The 27339-nt window shown below is 39.6% G+C and overlaps 1 protein-coding gene across 18 annotated transcripts in view; it reads right to left on the reverse strand.

Annotated features, from left to right (window-relative positions):
- The window catches only part of USP25 (ubiquitin specific peptidase 25), a 396463-nt gene that overhangs the window by 280662 nt on the left and 88462 nt on the right, over positions 1-27339 (reverse strand). For 17 of the 18 annotated variants that reach the window (XM_065063760.1, XM_065063673.1, XM_065063681.1 and 14 more), the window contains 6 exons: positions 26798-26976; positions 25898-25976; positions 24002-24081; positions 18914-19037; positions 18039-18234; positions 15456-17593 (listed from right to left, as the gene is read on the reverse strand). In XM_065063760.1, coding sequence (XP_064919832.1) covers positions 17421-17593; positions 18039-18234; positions 18914-19037; positions 24002-24081; positions 25898-25976; positions 26798-26976 — 831 coding nt within the window. In that variant the 3' untranslated portion in view covers positions 15456-17420. Of the gene's footprint in view, positions 1-15455; positions 17594-18038; positions 18235-18913; positions 19038-23139; positions 23323-24001; positions 24082-25897; positions 25977-26797; positions 26977-27339 lie in introns of those variants that run through there. The other variant, XM_065063779.1, reaches the window with a different exon arrangement.

The raw sequence follows: 27339 nt of genomic DNA on the forward strand, positions 1-27339 counted from the left end.
TGAAAGCTCACCTGAAATTAAAGAGAATATGTAAAATGCATAGACATAGATGTATTAATCATAAGTATTCTCTCTTGCAGCATGTTACCCCATTTTTTTTCCACAGTACTTAAATACTTAAGCCAAACAAAACCAACCTGGTCATGTAGAACTTCATAGAAGACGATCAGCTTTGAAAAAACAACCAAAAAAGCACAAAACTCCCAAACAAACAAAGAAACAACAAAACCAGTGTGATTTGGGCACTGCAGATTCTATTGCAGCAAGGAGATCTAAAGACCCCACTGCTTCATTCACTTCTGGTGTCACAATAATTGTATTTCTTTTCTACTGCTAGTTTCTTAAAATAAACTGTACTGTTAATTATACAACATGCAACCAGTATCAGAATACTAATTGTGGAAAGCACAGCAGCAATATATTCATACTGCTGCTGTTACATGTTTTCCTACTTTTGACTTTCCTTTTATAAACCCTTTTTAACTTGTACTTGAATTGTTCTGGCCATTAACACTTTTTGGCAAATTGCTGAATAGGATTTTAGAAAAAGCACTTGGGACTGCAGTAGAGAAAGGAAAGGAAAAGAAAATAATGTTTTACACGTGTCTAGTGTTGCTCTCTGCCTTCCATAATTATAGAGATAACAGGATTTCCAAGACTGGGATTCAAAACTGCACGTTTCCTCCAATTTGAAACCAAGGAAGGCATTTACCTCTGAGAATTGGGAGGGGAAATTACAGGAGTACATTCAGCACCACTTTGTAAAGCAAAATATTGACAGAGAAGTAGTTATTATTATTATTATCAATAATAATAATAATAATAATAATGTTTTTTAAAGAGTACCAGAAGCACTTTTACCACCAGACACTAGCAGGGATAAAGACAGCTAAGCTTCATCTTCCTCATATGTCAGTACCACAGCAGGAGCCCCAGTGAGGCAATGGGCTGAGGGTGCGCTCTTGCAATTTCACAACCCAGCACCAAAGACTCCTGCAAGGAAACAACTCCTGTGAACCTGTCTGGTGTCTGTGGTAGCAGCAGTAAGGTAGCAGTGACTCCAGCTTCAGTCACCTTCTAAACTCTTCAGAGATCACAGAGAATCACAGGAAAGGAAGAGACTGAGGGGAGACCTCATGGTGGCTACAGCTTCCTCACAAGGGGAGGAGCAAGCACCAAACTCTTCTTTTTAGTGACCAGCAACAGGACCTGAGGGAATGGCAGGAAGATGTGCCAGGGGAGGTTTAGGTTGGACATTAGGAAAAGGTTCTTCCCCCAGAGGGTGGTGGAGCACTGGAACAGGCTCCCCAGGGAGGTGTCACAGCCCCAAGCCTGACAGTGTTCAAGAAGAGACTGGACAACGCCCTCAGACACATGGTGTGAAATGTGGGGTTGTCCTGTGCAGGGACAGGAGTTGGAAGGGACCTACAAGGATCATCAAGTCCAACTCAGGACATTCTGTGATTGTCTCAGCACATTTAAGCCACCTGCTCACAGGAGGAGTTTGCACAGCAGTGTGATCTACTACAACTGAGAGGACTGGGAAGCAGCTAATTCTGACACAAGTGATGACAGAAACCTTTCCCTACCCGCCCCCTCCTTCAGGAGGAGAGAAGTACAACTAAATAAGGACTAAAAGCTGGATCCCAGGACCAGTTGCCACTAAATGGTCATTTCAACAGGATTGTTTTGCATTGGTATCCAAGTTGCTGCTGTTGTTTATGCAAACAGTGATCCATGGTAGCCGTGCACAAAGCCACGCACGAAGCACTTCTCATCTCTGGAATCTTACAGTTCACTCGGGACACAAAGGCTTTAACAGTGGGAAAAAAGGTACAAACTAGAAGCTGAAAATGACAGTTTAAGTCCCACTTTTACCTTTAATATTTACCCCCCCAAAATAGCTTGGCTGAAATTCCATTTAGCACAGAAGTAATAGCTGGCTAATTCCCTGTGGTGCACACATTCCAATAGTTTTAATATTGTCATAATAAACCCACATTTTAATTGACTTTGAGGTGACATTCTAAAATGAGTGTTATTCTGCTTTAACCTATATTGTAAATAATATTTTCTTTCATATTACCTATAAAGTGATTACGTTATTTGAGAGGAGAAACTCAGATAGAGTGTGAATATATCTGATACCAAGGGCTAACATTCTAAAAAGTGTGTTTGTTCCACATAGGACTCCAAAACCTCTCTACTTGTATTTGGCATATTATCTGTATAGATTTTTCAGTTTGTTTTATACTTTTAATATGCCTCATTACTTCTAAAAGTGATTTTTTTTAATTATTAATTTTTCAAAAAACAAGACAAAACCAATATTTAAATCATTTTCAAGGCCGTATATTTGCAGAGGTCTAAGTAGCTTTAAACAAAATTAGTGATTATCAGCTTTCAAGATGGAACCACCAAGCCCTTGCAAACAAATCTGCTTCACATGGCAATCTACAGCCATCCAGAACTTGTTAAAACTGTGAGTCTGAAGGTTTTTGTCTTTTTCTGAACATACAGTATATTACATTTTCTCCTCTGCGGAGGAAGAATCAGAATACACACACAAACACATGCATATGTATACACACATTTGTGGCACTCCCAAACTACAGCCAGCAACTGTTCTGCCTAACCTACAGGAGGAACAGATGAAGACTGGCTTGACCGCACATAAACAAGACTTGTTTTTAACATATTTTAGGCTTTCTTGAGTGGGAGAGGGAGCATTCAACCAGCTTCTCTAGAAGCTTATGGTTCTAAAAGCAACATTCAATACCCAGATCAGAAATGTAGTCCTCAAATACATGGCCAAACCTTATTTTTCTTTTATTTCTGCACAGCTGCTTTTCCATACACTGGGGAGGACATATGTTTCTCCACTCTGTCTTTTTAAATTAAAAGATGTTCAGGATAGTTATTCACTCTTACCATTAATGACTTCAGTACACTAACAGCAGAACTTTCCTCTCAGCTGGGGTTTCAAGCATATACTCTAACACAAACCAGAAGGTGATGATGAGACTACACATCCCCAAGTTCTGTGTTTCTCCCTCTGCCACAAGTGAGTGTCAGGTCCGACTGCCGAAGGGCTGCGTTTGCTTAGGGATACCTGCTCATAAACCACCACAGACAGCACTGAGTTCTCCAAAATTGCAAGCACGTTTCCAAGAAGCACATAATCAATCTTGCACAGGAGGAACAGGGCAGGAATCTATTTTTCATACTTTTATAAACCCTCATTACAACATATCACGTTAAGATTTTTCCAAGTGTGCGTTATTTCAGACCATAGAGGTTACAACTCCATATTCCCATGGAAGGTTTCCATTACAGCATGAACTCTGCTGAATGAACTACACAGAAGACTGACAAGCCTTGATATATGAAGAGCGGATAGTGCTGCACTATGTTAGTTTTAACACACGGGACAGTGAATCAGTTCAGAAATCTCCCAGCATAATCTAGAAATAGCTAAACAACAGCAAAACCAAAGACTATAATGACAAAAACGATTTTACTGCCACTTTCTTTCTGCAACAAGGCACTCATATAGCTGGTGATAATGTAAGTGCAGGTAAAGTACTGATTGTTTGAAGTTTATATTTAAAAAAGAAAAAATGCTGGTTTTACTTTATTTTTTTCAATTAAGAAATATGGTGTATCTCAGTCTGGCATTCCATAGCTACATTTGGAAGTGGAACTATGGAAAAAGCTCTGCATGACCTATTTCCTTCTATTCAGTGCCAGGATTTTGATAGAGTGTGCTGGCAGCTGAGGACTGCTGTCAGCCCTCGAGTTTTCCATTTGCAAAGTGACACAAGTCCATCGTCACCAGGCTGACAGTCGCAGGGTGACATGGCCGGGACAATAAGGCTGAGCTCTGCAGAGCAGGTAGAACATCCTCTTTGCTCAAGAAGGAGGGACAGAGAGCAGCAAGCACAGAGCAGCTGCTGCATTAATGAAATCCATCAAAGGGCAGCTCTTTAACATGGACACCGCAATCGACCTAGTGCCAGCCTCAGTTCCCCAGCTCTTGCAGAGTGATATAACTTAGAAGCAGAATAAAAGTATTTATTATGGCAAGAAAGAAAAACACAACTGAGCTTGAGAGTTGAGGTTTTTTAACTTCTTGTTGAGCGATGAAAACTGAGTATCTGAGAGAACTTGAGCTGTACGCATTTGGCTTCTCTGTAACAAGGTGAGCCTGAGTAAATAAATGTGTATCTTTTTTTCCTGCCTATATGACTTCATACACTGTTAGGCTGTTAAGAGTAAAAAGAAAATTTCAGAAGTCTTAGAGCACATTGGGCGAAGAGAAATACTTGCAGGAAAGCTCTTGTAGATATGCCACAGCAGACCCAAATTCCATCTGTCTTTATGATTTTCCTCATGAGCACATCTAAACATCTCAGATTATCTCTAACATTTTCATATAGTGCCACAATTTGTACTTGCATACATGGGACTAAGTGGCACAGAGGAGCAAACATTAAGCAGAACTTAAACCTACCAAGAATGAAAAAGTCACCAACAGTCCTGGTCCAAAAAATGTAAAAGACTAATTGTACCTGGTAATATGCGTGTCGTGGTTTAACCCAAGTTAGCAATACAACCACAATAGCCGCTCACTCGCCCCTTCCCCCCTGCAACAGGAGAGAGATTTGAAAGGGAAGGGAGAAAATTGGATTGAGATAAACACAGTTTAATAAAGTAACAAAATACTAATACACTACTAGTAAATACATATATAAAATAGAAATGAAAGATACTCAAGGCAATTCCTCAAGAATTCTGTCCACAACTGAGGAGCCAGTCCCAGCAACTCCCAGCAGGAGGTCACAGAGAAGGAAAAACAAAAACAAAAACCAAACAAACAAACAAAAAACAAACAAAAAACCAAAACAACAACAACAACAAAGGCAGAAAGGCTCAGAGTCCTCTACAAAATGGCAAAAAGCCAAACTAAATGTCCTGAACCAAAATTTCCCAGCTTGATAGAAAGTGCCCCAAAGTATGCGAGAGCAGGGACACCTGAGAGAGAGAAAAACCAGAAGGCCCCGACTCTCCTTAAATAATTAGCATGACACTAATGGGATGGAATGCTCTTATTGGTCAGTCTGGATGTCAGTCAAGCTCTGCCCCATCCATGCCCCCTTCCCTGATGCCTCACACCTGTGGGCAGAGTGCTCAGAATGTCCTCGGCTCTCAGGCCAGAGCAATTGAAACATTAACTCTGTGCTGGGATGTTATCTCTTGTTCTCAAATTAAGTCCAAATAATGACCATGCTAGCTATGAAAAAGAAAGGTTTCTAACTGCATGAAGAAAATTAATCCATTTTCAGTCATGCCAGCACAATGCCAAACAAATAATATTACCCTGCTTTGTAGCTTTTGTCCCCCTCACCACTGTGGCCAGCCATTTTCGCTACTCTGCAATGTGCATCTGAGGGCCTTCTGTAGGAGGAACTCCCCACTGTCTGTGGGACGAAGAAATGTTGCAATATGTGCCACATGAAAGGCAAGAGAGAGACAAAGGAGAGAAAAACTCTCCTTGGAGACAGGGTTTTTTTTTCCCTTCATTCAGCCTCCTGGTAAAACCCCAGCTCATTTCATGAGCGGTAAGCGATGAAGAAGGCAGAAAGCTGTTTGGGCACACACCCAGCCCAGCGTCACAGGCTGAGAACCTGCACTTGTGTGTGGGCTGCCAGAGCATCACCGTCTTCTCCTGCACCCCTGGCCATGGCAGAGCAAGGCCCCAGACATTCTCCCTGTCCTCTGTTCACCAAGGAGCAACCCAACCCTTGCCTGCCCTCCGTTTGTCAGCCCGCAAAGTGGAACCAATAGCTGGCTGAAAATTAGCTCAGTACATGCTGACATACAACTCTGGAGAGCCTATTTAAAAGGTTAATAACTTTTAAAATCCAATTAGAGAGCTTAATTAGCTAAAGTCATCTTTGGTCTGCCTACTAAATCTCAAAGTAGGTGAACGCAATAAAGATTAATCTCTTGGTTTTTCATAGGCACCAAATCAGATGCTGGAGACCCCCAATCACCTCTGATTTCAGGTTAGCACCACAATGACACCTTCTTCAGAGAAAGTTCAAATACAGCAGAAAAGCTCAGCTATAGGCCATGTGTAACAATTGAAATGTGATGCTGATGCTTCAATCCTGACAAGCAGATAGGGGACCCTGCCATAGGCGCTAGAATAGAGATGAAAATGCCCTTTCTGGAGCAACTAGCATGCCATATTGAGTCAAAATTATCTGATTCACTAGGAACAGTAGCAGTTAAAAATATGGTGCACGGCAATTTTTATTTCTTAACCCAAGTATTTTCGTGAAATTTTTCCTTTGTGTTAGACCAAACCAGATCATCTTGTTTTCAGTATTGTTTCTTCACATGTACATATTTCCAAACAAACAAGAAACCTGTTAGTTACTAATGCACTAACTAGCTAGAGGACAACTGCTCTAGGCATTCAACTGAAAGTCTGTTCCATCATTTCATAAATTATCCTTTCTCTTCCCTGCTAGACATCAACAGCAGCCATTAAAAACAAACAAACCCAACAAACAAACCCAACAAACAAACCCAACAAACCCCCACCAAAACCCAAACAACACCCCACACTGCGACCACAAACACCAGCAAAAGCTCCCAGAAACTTTCAGTGTATGGCTATCCTGGATCTGTCGTTAGCACACAACCTCAAGGTAGAAAGGTTACATTCACAATGTCAAATTATTTTTAAATGTCTCCTAATAAACTGTCCTCAATTCTCTTGTCCACAGGCACCCCAGGGTCTCAGAAAGCCCCACCAGTTTCCTACGAACAGGCCATGGGAGCTGGTACATCCTGCCAAAGCCATGGGATTGGTACCCATCGACGAGTGAATCTCAGAGAAAAAGAACCAGTTGCTAAAAATGTCGCACTACAAATCACTGGCCATTTTCAAATCAGAAAGCTGTTTAGTATAAATGGCAACACTAACTACAGCCATTAGAACAAACTACTGAAAGAAGCTGCCTAGCCTAACAAAATAGCTCATGGCTTCAGGCTTTCAGTGCTAAGATACACACTGTGCTTCCAGTGCAAGGAAAGAAATTGTGCTGGTTCACATGGAGACATCAGCAAAAAGCATAAAAGTATTTTCTCCTGTTGCAAGCAAGAAATCACAGAATCACAGAATGTCAGGGTTAGGAAGGGACCTTAAAAGGTCATCTAGTCCAATCCCCCTGCCGGAGCAGGAACACCCAGATGAGGTTACACAGGAATGTGTCCAGGCGGGTTTTGAATGTCTCCAGAGAAGGAGACTCCACAACCTCCCTGGTCAGCCTGTTCCAGTGCTCTGGCACCCTCACTGAGAAGAAGTTTCTTCTCAAATTTAAGTGGAACCTCCTGTGTTCCAGTTTGAACCCATTACCCCTTGTCCTACCATTGGTTGTCAATGGCACATTGGTTGTCAGAAAAGCACATTTAGAGGTTATTTCTTTTCTCAAATGTCATGAGAAAAGAAATAACCGCTAAACGTGCATTTCTGCCCAGGCAGAACAAAGCACAGCATTAACTAATGAGAAATCAAGCAGATTTTAAAGCATCCCTAGCTTTCTAATGACTCAAATAGCTTTGGTGTCCGCTTCGGAACGAAAACTCCCTTGATGCCCCCCACTAACAGCCAGAGGAGGTTGAGCAGCTGCCGCCGGGAGCCGAGGAAACCGAACGCCGAAAGCAGCTCCGGCGCCTCCGGCCCCGCTCCCCTGTTGGGCGCGGTCGTGACCGCCAGGTGTCGCTGCAGCGCCGCGCAAGGGCCCGCCCGGGGGACACGGCTCGTAACCCCAGCCCTGTCACCCCATCCCAGCCGTGCCCACGCGGGGAACCGCAGCCCCCCGGTTACGGGGTTCAAGGGCGGCCTGCGCTTTCCCGCGGCAAGAGCGAGTTTGTCATCGTGTCCTCCAGACGGTACGGGGCGGGCGCTGAGGAATGGGGGTCCTGGGGAATGGGCTGCAAGACCTCCCGCCTACCTGGGACGGGAAAGCTTTTGCCTAAGGGCAGAGAGCACCCCGATGCCTTACAGAACTACACCCCGAGAGCAAGCGATGCCCTCCAGCTTTTCCACAGTTTCTCATCAGCCACAGCCAGACTTCGATGCTTTCTCTGAATCTAAATAGACAGGAGAAAATTATAATATTGCCGAATCCTTCTTCTCCTAGAAATTAAAACCCCACAGCCTTCCCAGATAAGCAGCTGTCTCCATCACTGCAGAAAGCGGTCATGTTTTTAACAGAGTGCAGCTGTGATGTACTTCAAGCCTTAGCAAACCCCGTTCTCCAAGACAATGCATTATCAGAGACTCTGAAGTGATTGCTTACACCATTATGCTCTCTAGAAAACATTAGAAGTATGACAGGGATAAAAACAAACCAAACCCAGTCCAGACAAAACCCACAGGCACTGTAAAATCTGCAATACAAAAGCATTGTCAATAATGCATCTGATACACTTAAGGAAGAAAGGCTGCCCAAATTAATGTATTCATTTTAAATGATTTCCTATGTAGGTCAGTTGAAGAGCTCAACAGGAAAGTTAAAAAAAAAAAAGAAAATAATACATTGTCACTGAGCACTCTGGTCAAAACTTCCACCATATTCTGAGTTTATGGAGATGGGCCATTTAGGGTAAGAAATAGAAACTTCCGAAATATTGTTACACAATAGTAAAGGCTTAGTTCAGAATTGAACAAATAGGTAACTTCAAACATGTTAACTGTATCCCTCATTGTTAGGATGCTGCCATGTTAGGTTTTTCAGAAAACAAAGGTTTCAGTGTCAACATACGTGTGCTCATTTGCAGTCTGTCTTATGTCATTTTAACCTGAGTGTAGGAAGCCTGCTACTAATGCTGAAGTTTGTTACTCTGGGACTTAACACGTGGGAGCAGCTCCCCATATGCAACCTGATAATCTCCTATACAACCCCTCTGTACATGCTGTCAGGATATTTGGTATTACTCTGGAGAACCAGGAAAAACATTTCATGAGAACACATGGTGCTGGCATCAAAGTCTATGGCCAAGTCTAACTGCACCAAGCAGTACAGAGATCTACAGGGGGAGACCATAGACCACCAGAGGAGCTATCCCATTACAGTCCTGTAGCTTTTAATGCTGCCCGAGATGGCTATGAGACCAAAAGTTTGTTTTATTCCAAAAAAAGGTTTTTTGTGGAGTCATGACACATAGGTTTCTTGTTACTGGAATTTACTTTCCAGGAGAAGCATTACTAGCAAAGGGGGGGAGGAGTCAGGTCCCGCAAAGATCTCTTTGTCAGTGAGCTGAAACATAAGCAACAACTGATATCTGAAAATGCTACACAGTTTGAAGGCAGGATATACACTGCCAGTCGGTCAATTACAGTGCTGCCCATGGCAAGTGGCAGGAGGGGAAGGGCCAGTGTGCCCACAGTCACTCCTATGGAAAGGAAGGGCCTTTCCCCAACTGTTGCCATCCTTCCCACTTCCACAAGCAGCACGCCTGGTTCCCCAGGGCTCCTGTCCAAAACCCACCCATTTCCTCTCCCTCTTTCACAGCAGAAGAGAGCCCTGTACTCCATCTCTCATGGCCAAATCCAGCTTTGCCTACATTGCTGAGAAGCACTGAGCCCTCTCTGGGCAAAGAGCCTGGCGCTGATCAAAAGCACGATGAGGAAACAGAGCAGCCTTCACTCTCCTGCTCTGCAGAAATCCTTAAAGAATATCATCACCCATTTCCACCTCTGAGTGCTCCTGCAGCTGATAGCATCTCTCTTTCTTTTTTCTTTTCTCTTCTTTTCTTTTCTCTTCTTTTCTTTTCTCTTCTTTTCTTTTCTCTTCTTTTCTTTTCTCTTCTTTTCTTTTCTCTTCTTTTCTTTTCTCTGCTGTGATCAAACTCCACAACACTTTCACTCTGGAAAGAGGTGTTAGTCTACAGCACTTACGAGCCCTCAACGTTTACTCATAATCTAGAACTTCCCTTTAGGCCTTCTTTGTACAGCACCCTTTTATAGAGGGCTTGTAAACAGCCTTCATAACAATTAGCGCACCACTTAAAACCAAATTATTCACTCTTAATAATGCAAAAATCAGAATAGTTTAAAACCAACTATATCACAAACCCCTCTTAGGAAGAGATTACCATTATTTGGTACCTACCTCAGGCCTCTCGTAACCCTCTTTGCCAAGCAATTGATTTAACCCTAAAAAAAAGAGTCCGCCATGGGTCCACTAATTAGTTTCAAAAGTGTTTTGATGGGGGAGGGGAGGGGGGTGGCAAGGATCAGCCAGCTAATAGGATAGAGATAACTGAGGATATGAATAAAGTTTCACAACTTCACTGTACTACTGATAGAAGATAGCCATCTGAACTTACCATACTTTCTCACCTATCACCAAGAACTGACATTTACAAAACAAGCCCCTATAAAGCAAACATACCCACAAAACCACTATCAAGCAGATAAAAAAAACATATACTTTTCAGTATATATATACACCATATACTTTTGAGTTAGTAATTTTAGCTGCATGTCTACTTCAAGAACAAAGACAGGAGAATAAACATGCTACCCATGCAAGTGTCCTCCCTAAGGGATTATGGCCAGTTTCAACACTCGCCAGATTTTACCTAGTAACTTCTATTTTCTTAGAAAAGACACTCAGCTTTTCTAATCCTGTGGAGCATTGTGTCAAGGGAAAAATTATTTAGTTTTACTTTGTAACTAATTAGAAAACATCATTATGGCTTTTCTCTGTCAACTACTACAATTAACTCCATCACTTTTTATTTTAGTTGAACAGTTTCACAGAGCACAAAGCGCTAATAAAATCTAAGAAGCCCAGATAATCCAGAGAAGTCACTGTCTTCACCGGAAAAGAATGATGGCACACAAAAACAGTACTGTTTTACTTGCCCAGTGTAAGGCATGTGAATAACAGAATTAAACTAGACCAAGAAAAAGGGGAAGATGAGTTAATTCTTATAAAACAGCAGTATAAATCTTTGTATGCAAGGAATCTTGATGATTCCGTCCTACAAACAGATACTGAAGTGAGAAATCATCTGTTCAAGCACCTTGCAATAGCCACGTAACTAAAATCACCATGAGCTGAGAGTGGAACAAGCATCTTTGGCAAATACAATGACAGGTCTTGATCTCATGTTCAAAGGTATTGGAGATAACTTTTCCTTCAGAAATTCAAAAGGATGCATGTATTCCAAACCAGAATGTACTTGCTCAAAATAGACTGTGAGCATGGAAGGGAAGAGTTAAGAAGCCTTTTGACCATCCAAACTCAACTTGGACTTCTCAGAACAATATTATCTCCCTCAAGGAATGAGGGTTTTGCTACTTGATTTTGTGGGGAAGGGCATTTTGTTTGTTTTGGTGTTTGTTTTGTGTGTACATGTGTGTGTTATGTTGCTGTTTTTTTAAATAATCTGCTTCATGAGATGCAAAACTTAAAGACTTTGTTCAAATAGAAGGGCTTCATAAGCAGATGACAATAAAGTATTAACTCGAGCTAATAAAAGTTAAAATATTTTCAGTTCCACAGATCAAGGTTTCTCCGAAAAGCCTAACTCTCCAACTTCTTCCCTAAGCAAGCATGAGGTTTGGTGGGGTTTTTTTGTTTATTTGTTTGTTGTTTTTTTGTTTGGTTTTGTGTGTGGTTTTGGGTTTTGGTTTTGCCTTTTGTTTTGTTTTTGGTTTTTTTTATTAGTTAAAACTGACTATTTTTGCTTATAACTTCTTCTTTGGAAAAAATAGTAAAATTTTTATGGATAAGAAAAAAAAACATGTTCATGAAGTAATTTCATCCACCTTATGATTCTGCATTATCTCTAATAAAAGCAATCCCTTCCCAAACTCCCACAGGTTTTCCAAGACCTTAGTTAAATTAAGTTTCACCATTACAGATTAAGGTCACAGACAAAATACAAGTTTTGTTTCTTCAAGGAGATCTGCAATAATTGTTGCCCTCTCCCCATTGCCTGCATGTCCGCGAAATACAAATGGTTTCAGAGAACACAAATAATAAAGAAGATAAGAGCCCCACAAAGCAATAAGAAACACCTAGACACAGGTATGGGCAGGGACCACACAGATACCAATTGAAACCAGTGCAAGACATAGCTGATTTTTGCCAAAATTTGTCTGACTGCAGTTTTAACAATTCAAGACACAGCATGAACATGAGGGTATATCAAAGTGAAGATTATTCATCCTCAGGAAAAAGCCACTACAGCCTTCAGAAACCTGGACAGACAGTGCCAAGAAACAGCACACAAGATACCCCGCACCGCTTCTGAAGTGCTCAGCTCAGAAAGTGCTCGGCTAAGTCGGTCTCCAACAAATTTATTCACTCTTTTTTTTTCTTTTTGATGTACCAAGAGACTACACAGAAAAAAAACTCTGCAACTTGAACCAACTATTCATACCTGTCCTATTTCAGGCTCTCAAATGCTGAGTTGCCAGACAGCGTGTGTGTGGACAGTGTTATTTGACCTGCACAGGCACACACACCAGAGCCGCTCCAAGAAACACACCCAGGATCCTGCTGAGGTAAAAACTGGAGCCCACGCTCATCAGATGGAAGTAGAATGTTCTCAGATCTGTACCACTGGCTCTACCTGGCAGTGAAGGCACAGTCGTTAGACCAGCTGATGGTAAAACAAAATGAACCAGAGAGCCTGAGGGGTGAAACACAAAATAAAGAGAATGAAAGCAGCACTGAGCCACAACCTCTGAGATGTACTTCAATTAAGATATGAAGGGATACGTAATGGATGACCATATCCCTAAACATTCCTGATGAATCCAACCAGTGAAAGGCATTCTGAAAATAAGCATTTCTCACTGTGTGTTTCCCAGCCTGTGAAAAGACGATTTGTGTTGATCCCAACCACCAGAAAGCAAGTCAAGCTGTTGTTCCAAAGTGCTGCCTCAGGAAACCGTTTCTGACAAGTGTAAGTCTCTTCCTGCTACTTACAGTGAAGATAAGAAATTTACAGTGAAAAGTTAGTAGCCAGGTCCAAGACTTTAAAGGCATGGCAACAAAGCTGGAGGACATGTGTGTACCGTAGTGGTGGCCCGAGCTGTAAGAAACACAGGTGTCTGCAAAAGTTTTGTGGCTTTGCTCCCATAAGGATCAGACCTGCAACAGAAGAGTTGAACCAAGCAGGAATGTTCTGCTGATAGAAACCCAACTCCGGGAACACCGACATCGCTAGTTTGCCTACAAAGAAAGATGCTCCTCAGGAATTAAGAGTGTTTTCAGTTAATACCTTATCCATCAAGCCCAGCATTTCAAAAGATCTTCAAGGACACAATACGTTAAAGAAAAATGGATATTAATCACATGAAAAATAATTGCTTCACTGGAAAGAATCATTCCCTTTTTGAATTCTGTCTAGTGCAGTTTGCTAAAACACCTCTTTGGATAAAAACTTCTTTGTATCTGTATTAATACTCTCTCCAGAAGCAAGTAATGGAAAGATGCAACCACTTTCCTTTCAAAGCCATGACTGATACCCATTTTTCTTGCATCCTTCTAGACACAAAACCAGAATATATATATTTTTTTAAATGTACATATTTATGTTGGAAAATGCTGCATAGAGGAGATGATTTATTATAGACTTCGTAGTGCATTTTTTCATCAACATTCTTAACTTCTCTTTATGTAAGTCCTCCCACAGACATTTGGACTCACTGGATTTTGAGAAGAGGAAAGAGCACAAAGTGAAGAATGTAAACAACAATCATCGTCTCTTTTTATGGACCTTTACATTTATTGGACAGAATCAGACTGTTTCCTGTGTGCTACTGTTTATGTCAGGTACCTTTCTGGAGTTGCAGTCTTCACACATGTACTGGAATAGCCTAAAAATAATCTGAAAGATATTTAATAAACACATTATTGGTGGGGGGGAGGTTGTGGGTTTTTTTGTTCGTTTGTTTTAATGCTTGAAGATGGAGCATATGCTTTTGACTATGCCTATACTTCACGTTTTCTAGAGCCAAACTGCTCCCAGCATCGTTATTCACTGCAGTTAAGGAACAGATTGTTCACAAAGCAGCGGTGACTCAGTCATGAAGGTCTGATCTACCTCCTTGCGTCTCGTGTGATTGCAAATAACACCACATCCAAGTTTTACAAACCAACTCCATCAATCCTCTTAATTTGTTCAGATTACTTCTGCTGCTGCTCATGGTCTGCTAGGCTGAAACTAACAGATCTGCTGCAGCAGCTTTAACTAGAAACAACAGGATTTTTGATGCTACCGAAGCATCAGCTAAAGTGCAGCTACAGGATAGGTCAGCTAAAAAGAAGATACGCTGGGGGGTGGGAGGGGGAAGTGACACATAACTGACAGGCTGCAGTGCCTTCAGGATCCTCCACAGTATGAGGCAACAGCTGGAAAAGAAAGGAACCACCGCCTTGCATTTACTTGCCGGTGCAGATGACTTAGTAATGAATTTGGATTAAATTCTCTTAATCTTTCTGTGTTCTACAAACTGAAAAAGAAGAAGCCTGATGAAAGTCTCACAATTCCAGCATGAAGAGAAATATCTACTTACATAATTCACAAATTATTAGGTAGCCAAATGAACTGTACGCTTTACTACCTTGCACAGTTACTTGTATAGGTTATATGCTACGCACCATGAATCCAAGCTACCAGCTACCTTATTGCAGTGAAAAAAGCAAGGTTTTTAAGACAAAATAATACCTTAACAATTTAGCTGAAGTTTTATATTCACACAAGAAACTTAAAAGATATTTAAATAGTAAAACACACATATATTTATTTGTACTCTACTAGACAGACCTTCTCAATTCAGCTCAAAAATTCATAGAATAGTTTGGGTTGGAATGGACCTCCAAGGGTCATCTAGTCCAACCCCCCTGCCATAAGCAGGGACATGTGCAACTAGATCAGGTTGCTCAGAGCCCTGTCCAGCCTGGCCTGGAATGTCTCCAGGGATGGGGCATCTACCACCTCTCTGGGCAAGCCGTGCCAGTGTTTCACCACCCTCATTGTAAAATATTTCTTCCTCATGTCCAGCCTGAATCTCCCCTCTTTTAGTTTAAAACCATTACCCCTTGACCTATCACAACAGGCCCTGCTGAGAAGTCTGTCCCCATCTTTCTTATAGACCACTGTTGAGTACGGAAGGTCTCCTCAGAGCCTTTTCTAGGCTGAACAACCCCAACTCTCTCAGCCTGTCCTCACAGGAGAGGTGTTCCAGCCCCCAAGTAATTGCAAATGGATACATATTTATCTCCCGTACTATGAACTATAATGGATTATCTCAATATTTTAAGAAACTGAAAAAAAATGAAACAACCAATAATCTCATATTTGTCTGCTTCCTTTTAATTTAAATATCTTAGATATTTTCTTCCTCTTTTTACCTTAGAAAGAGTGCCTTTTCCCTTGTGTTCATCGTGGAAGATTAAACAGACGATGACGGCAACTGGCTCCTGCATGGTTAGAGGGGAGCCTTCCTTAAAAGTTTTCACAGACATTCAAATTCAAAACCTGTTACCAAAAAAATGAAATTGCTCTTTCACTTTCAGGTGCTTTTACAATTATTGAAAAAGGCAGATGAGAAATTCAATCCGTTCAAAACCTTGTTTAAAAACACACAATGCTAAGCGCAACAGATGCAAAAAGTGAAATCTCTTTAAAGGCATCTTCACCCTTTTCATATTATACTTTTCCTTGAAAGATATTTCACACAACAATAATTTCAGACCTAATAAAAGACTCCTGAGCAGTATGGCACTTGTATGAGTTCAATATTCTTAAAAAAAGGATAGTTTGACAAAGTATGAAGCGCTCCAATATTGAAAACAGTAAACAGTCCTAAAAAGATTCTGAATTGAAGACCACACTCTATTCACTGTATGTTGTGATCCAGCACCTCTCCAGAGTGAACAGCTTTCAAGACTGGTATATACTAAGACTGAATTCTGCCTCTTCATGCATATGAGCTGTCTATATTAATGCCCACCATATTTCTAGGTGGTCTGAACTCCACCACTCCTTCCCTCCCCTCTGTATTCTTTCATTAGTAGATAATTGGACAAACACGACCTGAAAGCCGGTAATGAGAAGTTGAGTGCTGCTCCAATAAAAACATACAAACAAATATTCACATAGTTTACTGTTCTAACACATGAAGTTCTCTGTAAAGAGTAGGAATCAAAACAGTGTCAGGTGACATTACCTACAGATGCATTAGATTTCTTTTTCCACAAAATAATTAAGTTTCTTCATTAAAAGCAGACAGTATTTCAGTTCTACCAAAAAAGCCCTACAGATCTTTTCTTTCACTTGCAATAGAAATTTCATTAGGGCAGACAAAAGATTTCTGAGATATTTTGTTGCAACAATAGCAACCCATTTCGAGTGAGGAATTTCAATAATGTTTTATTTCTGGTCACTTACATGACTAAAATACCAAGTTTTTTTAAAAAAGGATTAATTCTTAAGCTTCACAAATTCCATTTTTAAAAAAATCTTTATTTCCTCTACTTAGATCAATTTCTAGAAATTTTGCTCAGAGGGTGTAATATATTTCTATTGAAAATACTTTTTTCTTCTTCTAATTTTTTTCTAAGAACAGAAGGAAGGTGCCGTTATTATTTTGCTTCAGAAGCCAGTCCCTACTATCAGAAAAGACTTGGCATGGCCACACACACAAAAGTGTTCAGGTGTAGTATCATACAGATCAGTAAAGAATTTACAAAAAAACATAGCGTATAATACTGTGACAGTTTTTCCAATATATTCACATACAGTAATCTCTGACTACCTGCAACTAAACTGGCCATAAATCCTGAAGAATCTTGTCTATAAAATTGAGTAACCCATCAATATGCTGTACCTCTTCTAAAAATACCCGTATTTTACACTAATATACAAGGTATCTGCTTGCAAACACAGAAGTAGCCATAAATAAAACTTTATTCTTTCATTTCATTTACAAGCTACCAAGTACCATGTATTTACACAGTACTGGACACTTAAAGTAGTTGCAGTCACAAAATGATCCAGACAGCTGTTGATAAAGTAAAGGATCTCAAGATAAAAGCAAAGTAATACTGTAACAGATAAGTGGCAAAAAAGCAGTTTTGCCGTAATGATCAGACTTGCATGTTGCACCAATTCTGGTTGAAACAACTGAGCGCCATGCGATTCTCAGCTTTAACTGTTTTGCAGTCTGGCTAAAGTTTGTACAGTCATTTTTCTTTTGCAGTTATTAAAATAAAAAAAGTTAAAAACTATAGCAGCAACAAGCAAACCCTGTGACAGGAAGGCAAGGTTTAAGAACTAAAAAAGTTTATACAATGTGCTTAGGAAGGTTGCAGGATTTATCTTCCATCGGCTGGAGTTCGACTGAGTGACAACATAATTCGGGCGTATCTTTCACACAGTTCGTGTGTGGAGTAGGAGGGTAACTTTGGCGGGTCATTGAAACCTTTAATCTCTGTAGAACAATCTAGCAGTTTTGGCAGGAAATCTGTCAGCTTTTCTTGCAAGTTAGCTGCAAATAAAACAAGAAGAACAAACATAAGCATTTACGCCTGTGTGTGGAATTCTTTTTCTGGCCAACGCTGACTTTTTATTTATTGGTGAGTGGGAAGAAGAGGAGTTTCACTTGGAATAATTCACTTTCTTCAGGTCTGCCAGCAATAAATAGGACATACCAACTTCCAGTAAAATGTTAATATAAAAGCCTAGAAGCCCCTTCAGATGGTCTAACACCACAGATGTTTTCCCATTCAAAAAGCATGTTTCCTTTAAGGCCTAATATGCCAGTACAATATATGGAAAAACTGTTTATTTAAAAGTGTACAGGATTATTTAAAAGTCAGGATAGCCCAAAATACATTACCAAGGCACAAGAGAGTTAATTCAAGACACTGAAAACATCACATTTATAAAAAAGATGTGCAAGGATCTTTTACCTTAAAGAATAAATGACTTACGTTCCATTTCTTGTCCAAGATAGGAACACCAACGGTTTCTCATATCTTCCACAGCAACAATATCTTTTTCTTCCATTTCATCCACCAGTAGTAATGGCAAACACGGGACAATAAGCTCATTCATAATGATCAGGCCATTGTTTACTTCCTGATCATCTCCTGATTCAAAGAGTGCTGCAGCATGTTCATTTAGTTTCTTCATAAACCACCACAAAAAAGGAAAGCCTTTAAGTATACAGCATTTCACATTCTACCATGTATCAGTTTGTTTGTTTTAAAGCACAGTCTTCCTACAAAATCTATCTTGTAATTTGTATTAACCACAGTTGCACTTTTAACATTTACAGCAACGATGCATACACTTTATTAAACCATTTGATCTTGTGCTATTCTTCAAGTCACTTCAGTTGATACCTGCAAACTGAACCTGTTCTTCTTAAAGACTGAGGTCCTCTCATCTGCTTTTGTTTTTTCACTATTTCTGTAAGTGACATAATCAAGGGAAAAACCCTTGTTTCCCACTAATGCCTTTTCCAGTCTTTGTCTCTCTGTCAAATTGTGGCACCAGGGCGAATCTGCTCACCAAGACTGTGAAGCGTTGGTACCTGGCCCAGACACGCTGGCAGCCAGCGCACTATTTACAACCATAAGAACGATGGCTGATAATTCAAAAGAAAGCCATGGGAATAACATTTTCCTTCTTACTTTTGACTTTTTTCCTTACACAAGTCTGAAGCATTAACTTGCTAATGAAAGGGGTTTTTTGCTGGTTTTAGCTTGGTTTTAATTGATGGCAACACCCTTCTACTAATTACTTTTGTTAAAGCTAGGCAGCAAGTTCAACATTTTTGAAACATACTTCAACCTTCACTTACTAGCAAACATTCTCGTCTGTAGTGAGATATCAGCTCTTCATCGTGCCCTCTGTACGGGCCTTTGGACAAGAGTTCTTTGTTATTCTGGTAAGCATAGATAAGGTAGAGCAAGGCTTCCATATAGCTAAAGTAAAGAAACAAAAACATTAGATACAACATGCACATACCACCTATTTCAAGCTAACTACTGTGTTCTTCACAAGGTAGTCAAACAAGTGAAGTTACCTAATTCCACCCCTCCTCACCAATCTCTTCATAAGTGTTTTTTCTACCATTCAATTTTGTCTTTAATGCACATTAGAACAATTTATTTTATTATCAAGTTAGATCACTTGCACACAAAGTCTGCTCCAAAGCTCACTGAAACTGACTGATATCCTTTCACTCCAAAAATAGTTTTGGATTAGCCTTGAGTATACAGGAAAACCTAATTCTTCTTATGTGCATTTATGTCACGTAGGTTTGATCTTCTGTTACTACGTATATCTTGATAGCATTCTACACCTTAGAAGATTTAAAGCTGTCACCTTACTTCTAAAAAATATAACGTGAATTTTTAGCCTCACTAACTGTAAGTTCTTCCAAACTACTTAAATCTAAAGTGATGCAAGCCACAATAGCATTTCAAAAGCAGAAATGCCAAGAGACTCTTGGTATTCCCATCTTTAATCTAAAATACAGAAGATAAACACATGCCTAGTTGGTAAAGGATGAGCAACAGAGGACCTAAGAACCTAACAGTTAATAGTCAAGAGAGATACCTTAACACAGAGATTAACAATCTCCTCTCACACTGCTGCAAACCAGTTCCAGCGAACACCTTAAACTGTTAATTCTCTGACTTCCAGAAACCCAGTTATGATAGACAGCCACTGAAAGCAGTTCAAGCAGCTACTCTAAAAACAAGCAGTTAGAAATCTCTTTTTTATTCAAACTAAAAAAAAAAAAAAAAAGAAATCTAGGAAGAGAAATTTCCTAATGGATCATTACAGTACGTTGTGTACTCACTCACTCATAGTGAGAACAGGAGGTCACGGTTAAGGTTTAAACTACCAACCTCAAACCATCAAAGTACTAAAAATGGCTAAAAATTGTGTGTGAGCACACACAGGGCACACCTGAAAAAACATGTCAGAATTTTCCAAAGACGACTTACAGTAGTGCCTCCCAATGAGATCACATAAAAAGAAGGGAAACAGCTACCTGAAATATCAATGGTTCCTTAAAGATTTATCTTCTAATATACCTGCTTAGAAGAACAACATGAAGCCCAACACCATAATTTCAGAATCTACTGTGAATTTATTTATTCCACCATGAGATCTGCTCAGTCACTTGCAATTCTAAATATATATTGCTTAAGTAATTAAGATATTACATTACGAGTACAGTCACTATTTTCCACCTTTTTGTCCTCAAAATACAAAGCTATGCTTTCATTACAAGAAGTCCTATTATCCTCTATTAAAGTCCATTTCTCCTGCCCATGAAAACTCTTCACACCACTGACCAAACAGCAGAAAACTTAATGTAGTAAGAAAGGGGAGAAGGTGAGTGCAAAGAACTGGAATTGCTGGATATAAAGCCAGAGGAGCAGAACCTTCCCTCCTTTTCCTTTCTCAGTTATTTGTGAAAGTGCACGTTTAAACGACAGTGTCAACAACTCAGATGATCCAAATTAAAACTTGCTGCTGGTAGTGGCCTTAATCCCGGTCCCTCTTTTCCTGCTCCTTCCCCCAGCTGTGTGACCTTTCCTTGAAACAACCGTAGTGCCATTTAACAGCAAAGAAAGCTATTTTAAACCACCGTTACTATACTTGCAAGCTTCGAGTTCTTAGGTATCTCTAGAGTCTGAGGAATACTACTACAGTGTCAATCAGCAAGCAAGTTCTGCCCTTTCACACCTGAAGTGCATAAAAGCTGCAGCGTATGAAGCCTAAGCCTGAAAATCACACATGCTGCCCACAGAATTATGGAGCTCACTGAGTCTAGGCTTCGGAAAATATGCAGAAAGCATAGGGCGGCTAAATTTCAGTGCTGCTTTGAAAAAGGCATTTTAGTTAAAACTGAAAAACTGTATTTGCTTTCCAAGAAACTTTAAAGGTAACTGCTAAAGTCTACAATTTGTTCACTTTTCAGATACCACCACATGAGTGAGCTGCAGGTAAAACTCCTGCCAAGGCTCATTAGCTGGCTGTGCTCACCTCAGCCAGAGCAGGCTACTTACTCTACAGCGCAGCCAGAGGAGATACACCTGAAACACCCTTTAATTCTCCACAGGGCCTAGTCACTCACCACAAGGAATCACAAATGATCACTGAAATTAGGCATGAAAAACATACACCAAACTACTTCTTTAATATTGATTTTGTGTTTGTCAGAGTACTATTACTTAAGGAAATCGGAGACCACTATGTATCAATTAGTGTTACTAAAACTACAAAAAGTTGATCGACTGAAGGAGATGGGTTTCTGAAAAAAGGCTCAAAACAGTCCTGCAGATGAAGGCTGTGCTTCAATTAAGAAAGTTTATGTTTTAATAAATATTTTTAAATTTTTATGATTTCAGTATTAATAAGGGAATTGGAAGAGTTCATCTATTTAGTCTCACTTCCAGAATAAGGATGGTAGCACTGCCCTCTAGAGTGTACAAGATATGAACCTCATTAAATATTTCAGTCCTTTGGGAACCTGTAGCTGCAACATGAGTGTGTAATTGCAACGGATGCCTTTAGAGCTATTCAGTGATACCCAGATCCCCACCCATCCTCTAAGCACACTCAGCTCTAGTCTTACTGCCTTTGTATTAAATACCTCTTGAAGCATTTATGAAATTGCATTTCATATCATTGTGTTTTGTTTGTTTGTTTTATTTCTGACCAATATTAGAGTCGAGGGCTGGTCATTATAGGCTTGTTTTCTAAATTACAATGATGCTTCGTAAAAAATGCCTCACCCTAATTTTGCAAATTAATCTAAATAATGTAAAACTATACCAAAAACACTGCTTAGCATAGAGCAGAAACCTGTGCTTTCCTGCCTCCTGGTGGCATAATTGGAATGTATTACAATAGGAAGTGGATGAGTGAAAACACTGGTATTTTGCAGTTGAAGGAGCCATCTTGTAGTACCAGTGCCAAGGAACTTGAAGACCTTTCGCTCCTGCCTGCATGCTTAGAGCATGCATAGCTCCAGGGGTAACAAGAAGGGTTCCTATATACCACACCGATGCCCATGACATTTTTGCCACCTTAAGGGATCAAGCAACACCAGAGTGTTTATTTTTCAAATAAGCCAGGCAGTCTTCTGACCAACCTTTGTACATAAGCTGTTTAAGACTGACAAAGTAGCACATTGCAATTTAAGTTTCTGATGAATGTACTCTTTATTACATGTTAGCAATCAGAAGACAAACCAAGCCTATGGGCTCATCGTACTAGCCACTTTAGAAACACATAGCTTGTCACAAAGACAAGGTAGTGTCACTTCCAATCAGCTATCCTGTTTTGTTTCAGGCCTTTCTTCTTTGTGAACATACAAGACAAGAAAGAGAAATATGAAGCCGTTTACTACATAGCCTAGAGACAAATAAATTTGATACTCACTATAATTTCATCACCTGCTGTGTTATACATTGTCCTGGTTTCGGCTGGGATAGAGTTAATTTTCTTTCTATTAGCTGTGTTTCGGATTTAGTATGAGAAGAATGTTGAAAACACACTGATGCTGCTTTGGTTGTTGTCAGTAGTCCAGGCCTCTTTTGGCTTCCCATCCTCCTCCAGGTGCACAGGAAGCTGGGAGGGGGCACAGCCAGGACAGCTGACCCAAGGTGGCCAAAGTGGTGTTCCTTACTGCATGATGCCATGCTCAGTATATAAACTGGAGTTAGCCAAGGGGCAAATATCACTGCTCTGGCATGGTCAGGCTATCAGTGCAGCAGGCAGGGAGCAATTGCATTGTGTATTACTTGGTTTATCTTTTCTATTATAATTTTATCTTCCTATTAAACTGTTCTTAACTCACAAGTTGCTGTTTATTTGTTTTGTGGGGTTTTGTTTGTTTTTGTTGTCATTTGTTTGTTGGGGTTTTTTGTTGTTGTTTTGGTGCAGGGTTTGTTTGTTTGTTTTCTGATTCTCTCCACCCGTCCACCTGAGCAGCTGCGCAGTACTAGTTGCCCATTAAACCATAACATACATGAAGAAAATCAGTGATTGACTACAAAACTGTTTTCACTATAAAAAATTTTTATTGTGATAGCTCAATTTTCACACCACAGACGTCAGCCACTGGATATTCTGCAGTCAATCATTTCATTCTTTTGGCTGGGCATGGGAGCAAGAAGTACTTTTGAACAATTCTGTTTCGAAGGCTGCTCTGCAGAATGTTTCGAAGCATCTGTACTGTAACCACTATCATGTTGAATGTAGCAGATCAAAGAATACATTTTAGCTGCATTAAGTACACAAATGTCACCAATTTTATATATAGCTACAATTCCTGACTTGGTTCAAAATGAGAAGGAAATAAATCACCGCTGCCTCATGGAGCTATGAAGAATCAGCTACAACTATGATATTTGAGGAAAACTATAATGCGTAACTATGGGGTTTTTTTCCTGACCTTTAAAGCCCATCACAGGTGGATTTTTGGCTCAAACAAATGCAGAAGGCTCAACTTTGCTGCTGTGGGAAGACCCAATAAAAAGCCAGATAAGACAGGGACCTGACTGACTGTGATTGCTGATGAAAGCAGATAAATGTACATGCATATGTGGTGACAGAGAAGATTTTTATGGCTGAGGGATACCCAGAGCACATAGAGCAGGAGAGAAGGAATATGGGTGCACTTGAAGGGTGTTCTGAAAAGAGTCCATGGCTTGGTAAGAGATTGGAAACTGAGATTAAGAATAGCAAGTTGCAGGAAACTTTGATGGAGTTGTAAGACTGAAAACATTAATGGTCTGAATAAATGCTTAACTAAAATGAAGAGCACATTAAACAATTCTTAATTTAAAAAATAGCTTTATGTATCAATATTACACTTTACCTTCAAATTGCTCTACTGTATTAGTTTTAGACTAGCACTTACCTCTTTTTTTGGAAAAACTCCAGTCCTACCATGAGAAACATGGTTGTTTCCCTGAAATTTCTATAGTCTTGATGCCATCTCTGCATATAAGAAAAGGTATATAGAATTTCATTCATGAACACGAAATACATTTATTTATCTTTACACACTCTTTACTTAGTGCTGAATACTCACATAAGTGCTAAGGACCCCTAATAAGTTTGTATGTGTGGAAAGTCTGCCTGAATACCCCCCTCCATCAACAAAAAGAAAATCCTGCAATATCTAAAATATTAGATTAGATTACTTTTACAGAATGTGTTACTATTTGAAAGGAATATAAAGCATCCTTGGAGAACCATGGTCAGAATTATGAGATCCCCTTTTTCCTCTCAAAAAGAGTTGAGAAGCTAATAGCCTTTTTTTCCTTCCCTACATTACACTCAGTTTTTTACTCAGAAAGTATCAGAAAGCTTTTTCATACACTAAATATTAAGCTTAACTTTCAATATAGGATTGACATAGAAAAAGCCTGAACATTTCACATGGGAAGTGACAAAAAACATATACAATACAGCCTGTGGAGATGTTTATATTGGAGCAAAACATCTTACTGCATCACCACTTATACCAAGTGGCTACTAGTAAACTTTACAGGTAAATGCTTTAAGTGAGAAAGGCGCTGTTGCTGCAGTTGATTAGTAGCCAAATTTCAACTGCTCTTTAAATATGAAATAGGGGACAGCATCCCATAATACACAGCCACTTACAGAATTAACACAAGAGCATGAGAATGGATCCATGAAATGCCAACTCACTATGTAGGACAAATACTGACACAATCTTTGGAGAAACCACCACCTATCTGCTTCAAGAGCTAAAAAAAAGTGGCACTTATCTGCAGGTGAATAGAAGACACCCCACTCCCTCACTCTAAGTCCACACTAAGTCCAGAATTGTTTATTCTACCTGTGTAATGCCAGTCAGAAAATGGTAAAATATTGAGTCTTGCACAGTCTAAAAAATGCAATGGAAATCCCACTGTAAGAGTCACGGGCTGGGGAGGACACACTGTAAAGTAGTAACATCTATTGTAGGTCCTGAACACAGTAAAAAGAGATGGCAGATATTTTTCATTTGGTTTGTTGAGGGGAAGATTGCTGCCTTAGTCCTCCTGAACAAGCTGGACCTAATAGCAAAACACTGAGGTCTAAGTGGTGTGCTGGAATCTGCCTAGGACGTAAATATCCACTGCTAAGATGCTTTACTGAACACTATTATGTAGAGCTGAAACCAATGCTGTAAAAGCAGCTACAGACTTAGCTTTAAATATGAGATGAGTTATTCTGGCAAATATTAGTCACAATTATTTAATGGCTGAGATTCGCTTTTTTCTTCTTTAATAGTTCTTCTAAATAGCACAAGAGGAAAAATCAAATGCATAAACTGGTTATGTATGGTCTCAACAACAACAACAAAAAAATAATAATCTGGTGCTTGTAAGAAAAAGGGAATGGCTGCAGAGATGGCTGGAAGAAAAGCACAAATAGGACTGTGCCCTTGACCCAGTTCTCAAGATGCGTAAGGCTGATCTTAGACCACTCTCACTCCTTCACTGCTGGCTGCTTCTGACTGCAGAAAGCCAGTTGGCTCACGTGGTGATAAATTACAAAATACTAGTGTTGACGAGACGCATTAAGGAGTAAAGGACAGACTTGATGTTTATGGTTCAAGTCAAATTTGACCTTAGAATTACAGCTTTAGATCAACTGATCAGAACAGCCTTTCTACAAACAAATGGTCTTTCAACAACCAGTTTTAACTTATCAGCGTATGAAAAAATCTTTGAAGACAAAATTCAGCTTACTGATATCTATTTCAGGTTACAGTTTAATTTAAAGCCTAAAAAATACTGACCTCATATTCTTCCATGTTTACTTCATCTGGCTTTATCATTTCAAGTTTAGATTGAGCAACCTTCATTATGTTACGGCACCTTACAAAAAGCAACAAAAAATCATGGAAGATTACTGGAAATTAGCAAAGTATATTATTGATACAAAGACAGCAGCCTCAAACAGTATAAGCTACAGTCTTATGCAAAACAGCATGAAAACACTGTGGAAAATATGCTTTTTATTATGCATGGTATAGTCAGCAGAGGAGGTCATACTGTTGAAGTATGTGTGATAGAGGCCTGTGCTATCTAAGAATTACTTCTTGTTTTATTTTGCTAAATTGCCACATTTCTCAGTCTTTTTAATTTGAAGTTCAGATGGCTTGAAACTCCCAGATATTTACTTTGCAAAAGTAACATTAGAGGACTATTCACCATACAGCAATCAGACTAATGTAAGTAAATATATGGAATTTCGAGTGGAAAAGAGATAGTGTCTTACATTCAGGTAAGTTACCCAACTAGCTTGGTGTCCCATTTTAGAAGATGGCAAGGCTTTGCTGTCTACTGCTGGCTTTCAGGCCAGTGAAGAAAAGCAAATTACACAGCCTTTCCCAGTGTTTTGAAAGAAGGTACAGAAACCTATGTGTAAAATCATGAAGAAACCCTCAGTATTTCGCCTTATTTCATATTGACAGAAACTTAAATTTGTTTACTCTTTTTATAGAGATTTTATGAAGATGATAATTTTCACAAAATTATTCTCCCATACGTTTTATATTTGCAAGCTATTAACTAGAAAAGAAAGACAAACACACCAGCCTTCCCTCTATTACGTGTATTATCTGAATACAAAGGGGCATCTCCACCATCAGAGAATGTATGTGAGCACAAGAAATGAGACAAGCAGATCTTATTACCTTTCATCAAAGCTAAGATTGTGATCTCCGAACTGTTCCAGTAATGTTCTCTCAATTATCTTCTTTGGTGCCTGGTTTTGGATGAAGTAAACAATTGCATGACGCAAACGGTAATCACATTCAGGCGGTGGATCTTCCTGGGCTAATTTTAGAAGTCGTGTGTATTCCAATTTAATTGCCTAAATAATTTTAAAAATATACATTATTCTTTCTGGCTTTTAACTCATAAACATCACAGATACTAAGAGAATAATTCAAGTCCCACGGCCCTTTGTCTACAAAATAATTTTCAGTAATTCCACACTCCACCCTTGTATCAATGCTGAACTACGTTAAACACCAGACAAATGGTAAAGTTATTCCTGTCTCTCCCCGATTAAGGCAGCCAAAATCCCAGGTAGACTTTTACCCCAAAAGCAATATCAATCCTGTGCTAGGTCCCTGAGAAAAGGTTTATCCAGTCCCTAGAAAGGCGTCCTTTAAGCATTTACAGTCCAAAAGCAGTATAGGATTCCAGACACTTAACTTAAAAGAATCTTCTA

Source organism: Columba livia, chromosome 1 (assembly GCF_036013475.1).
Source record: "Columba livia isolate bColLiv1 breed racing homer chromosome 1, bColLiv1.pat.W.v2, whole genome shotgun sequence".
In the NCBI taxonomy this organism is placed as follows: Eukaryota; Metazoa; Chordata; class Aves; order Columbiformes; family Columbidae; genus Columba; species Columba livia.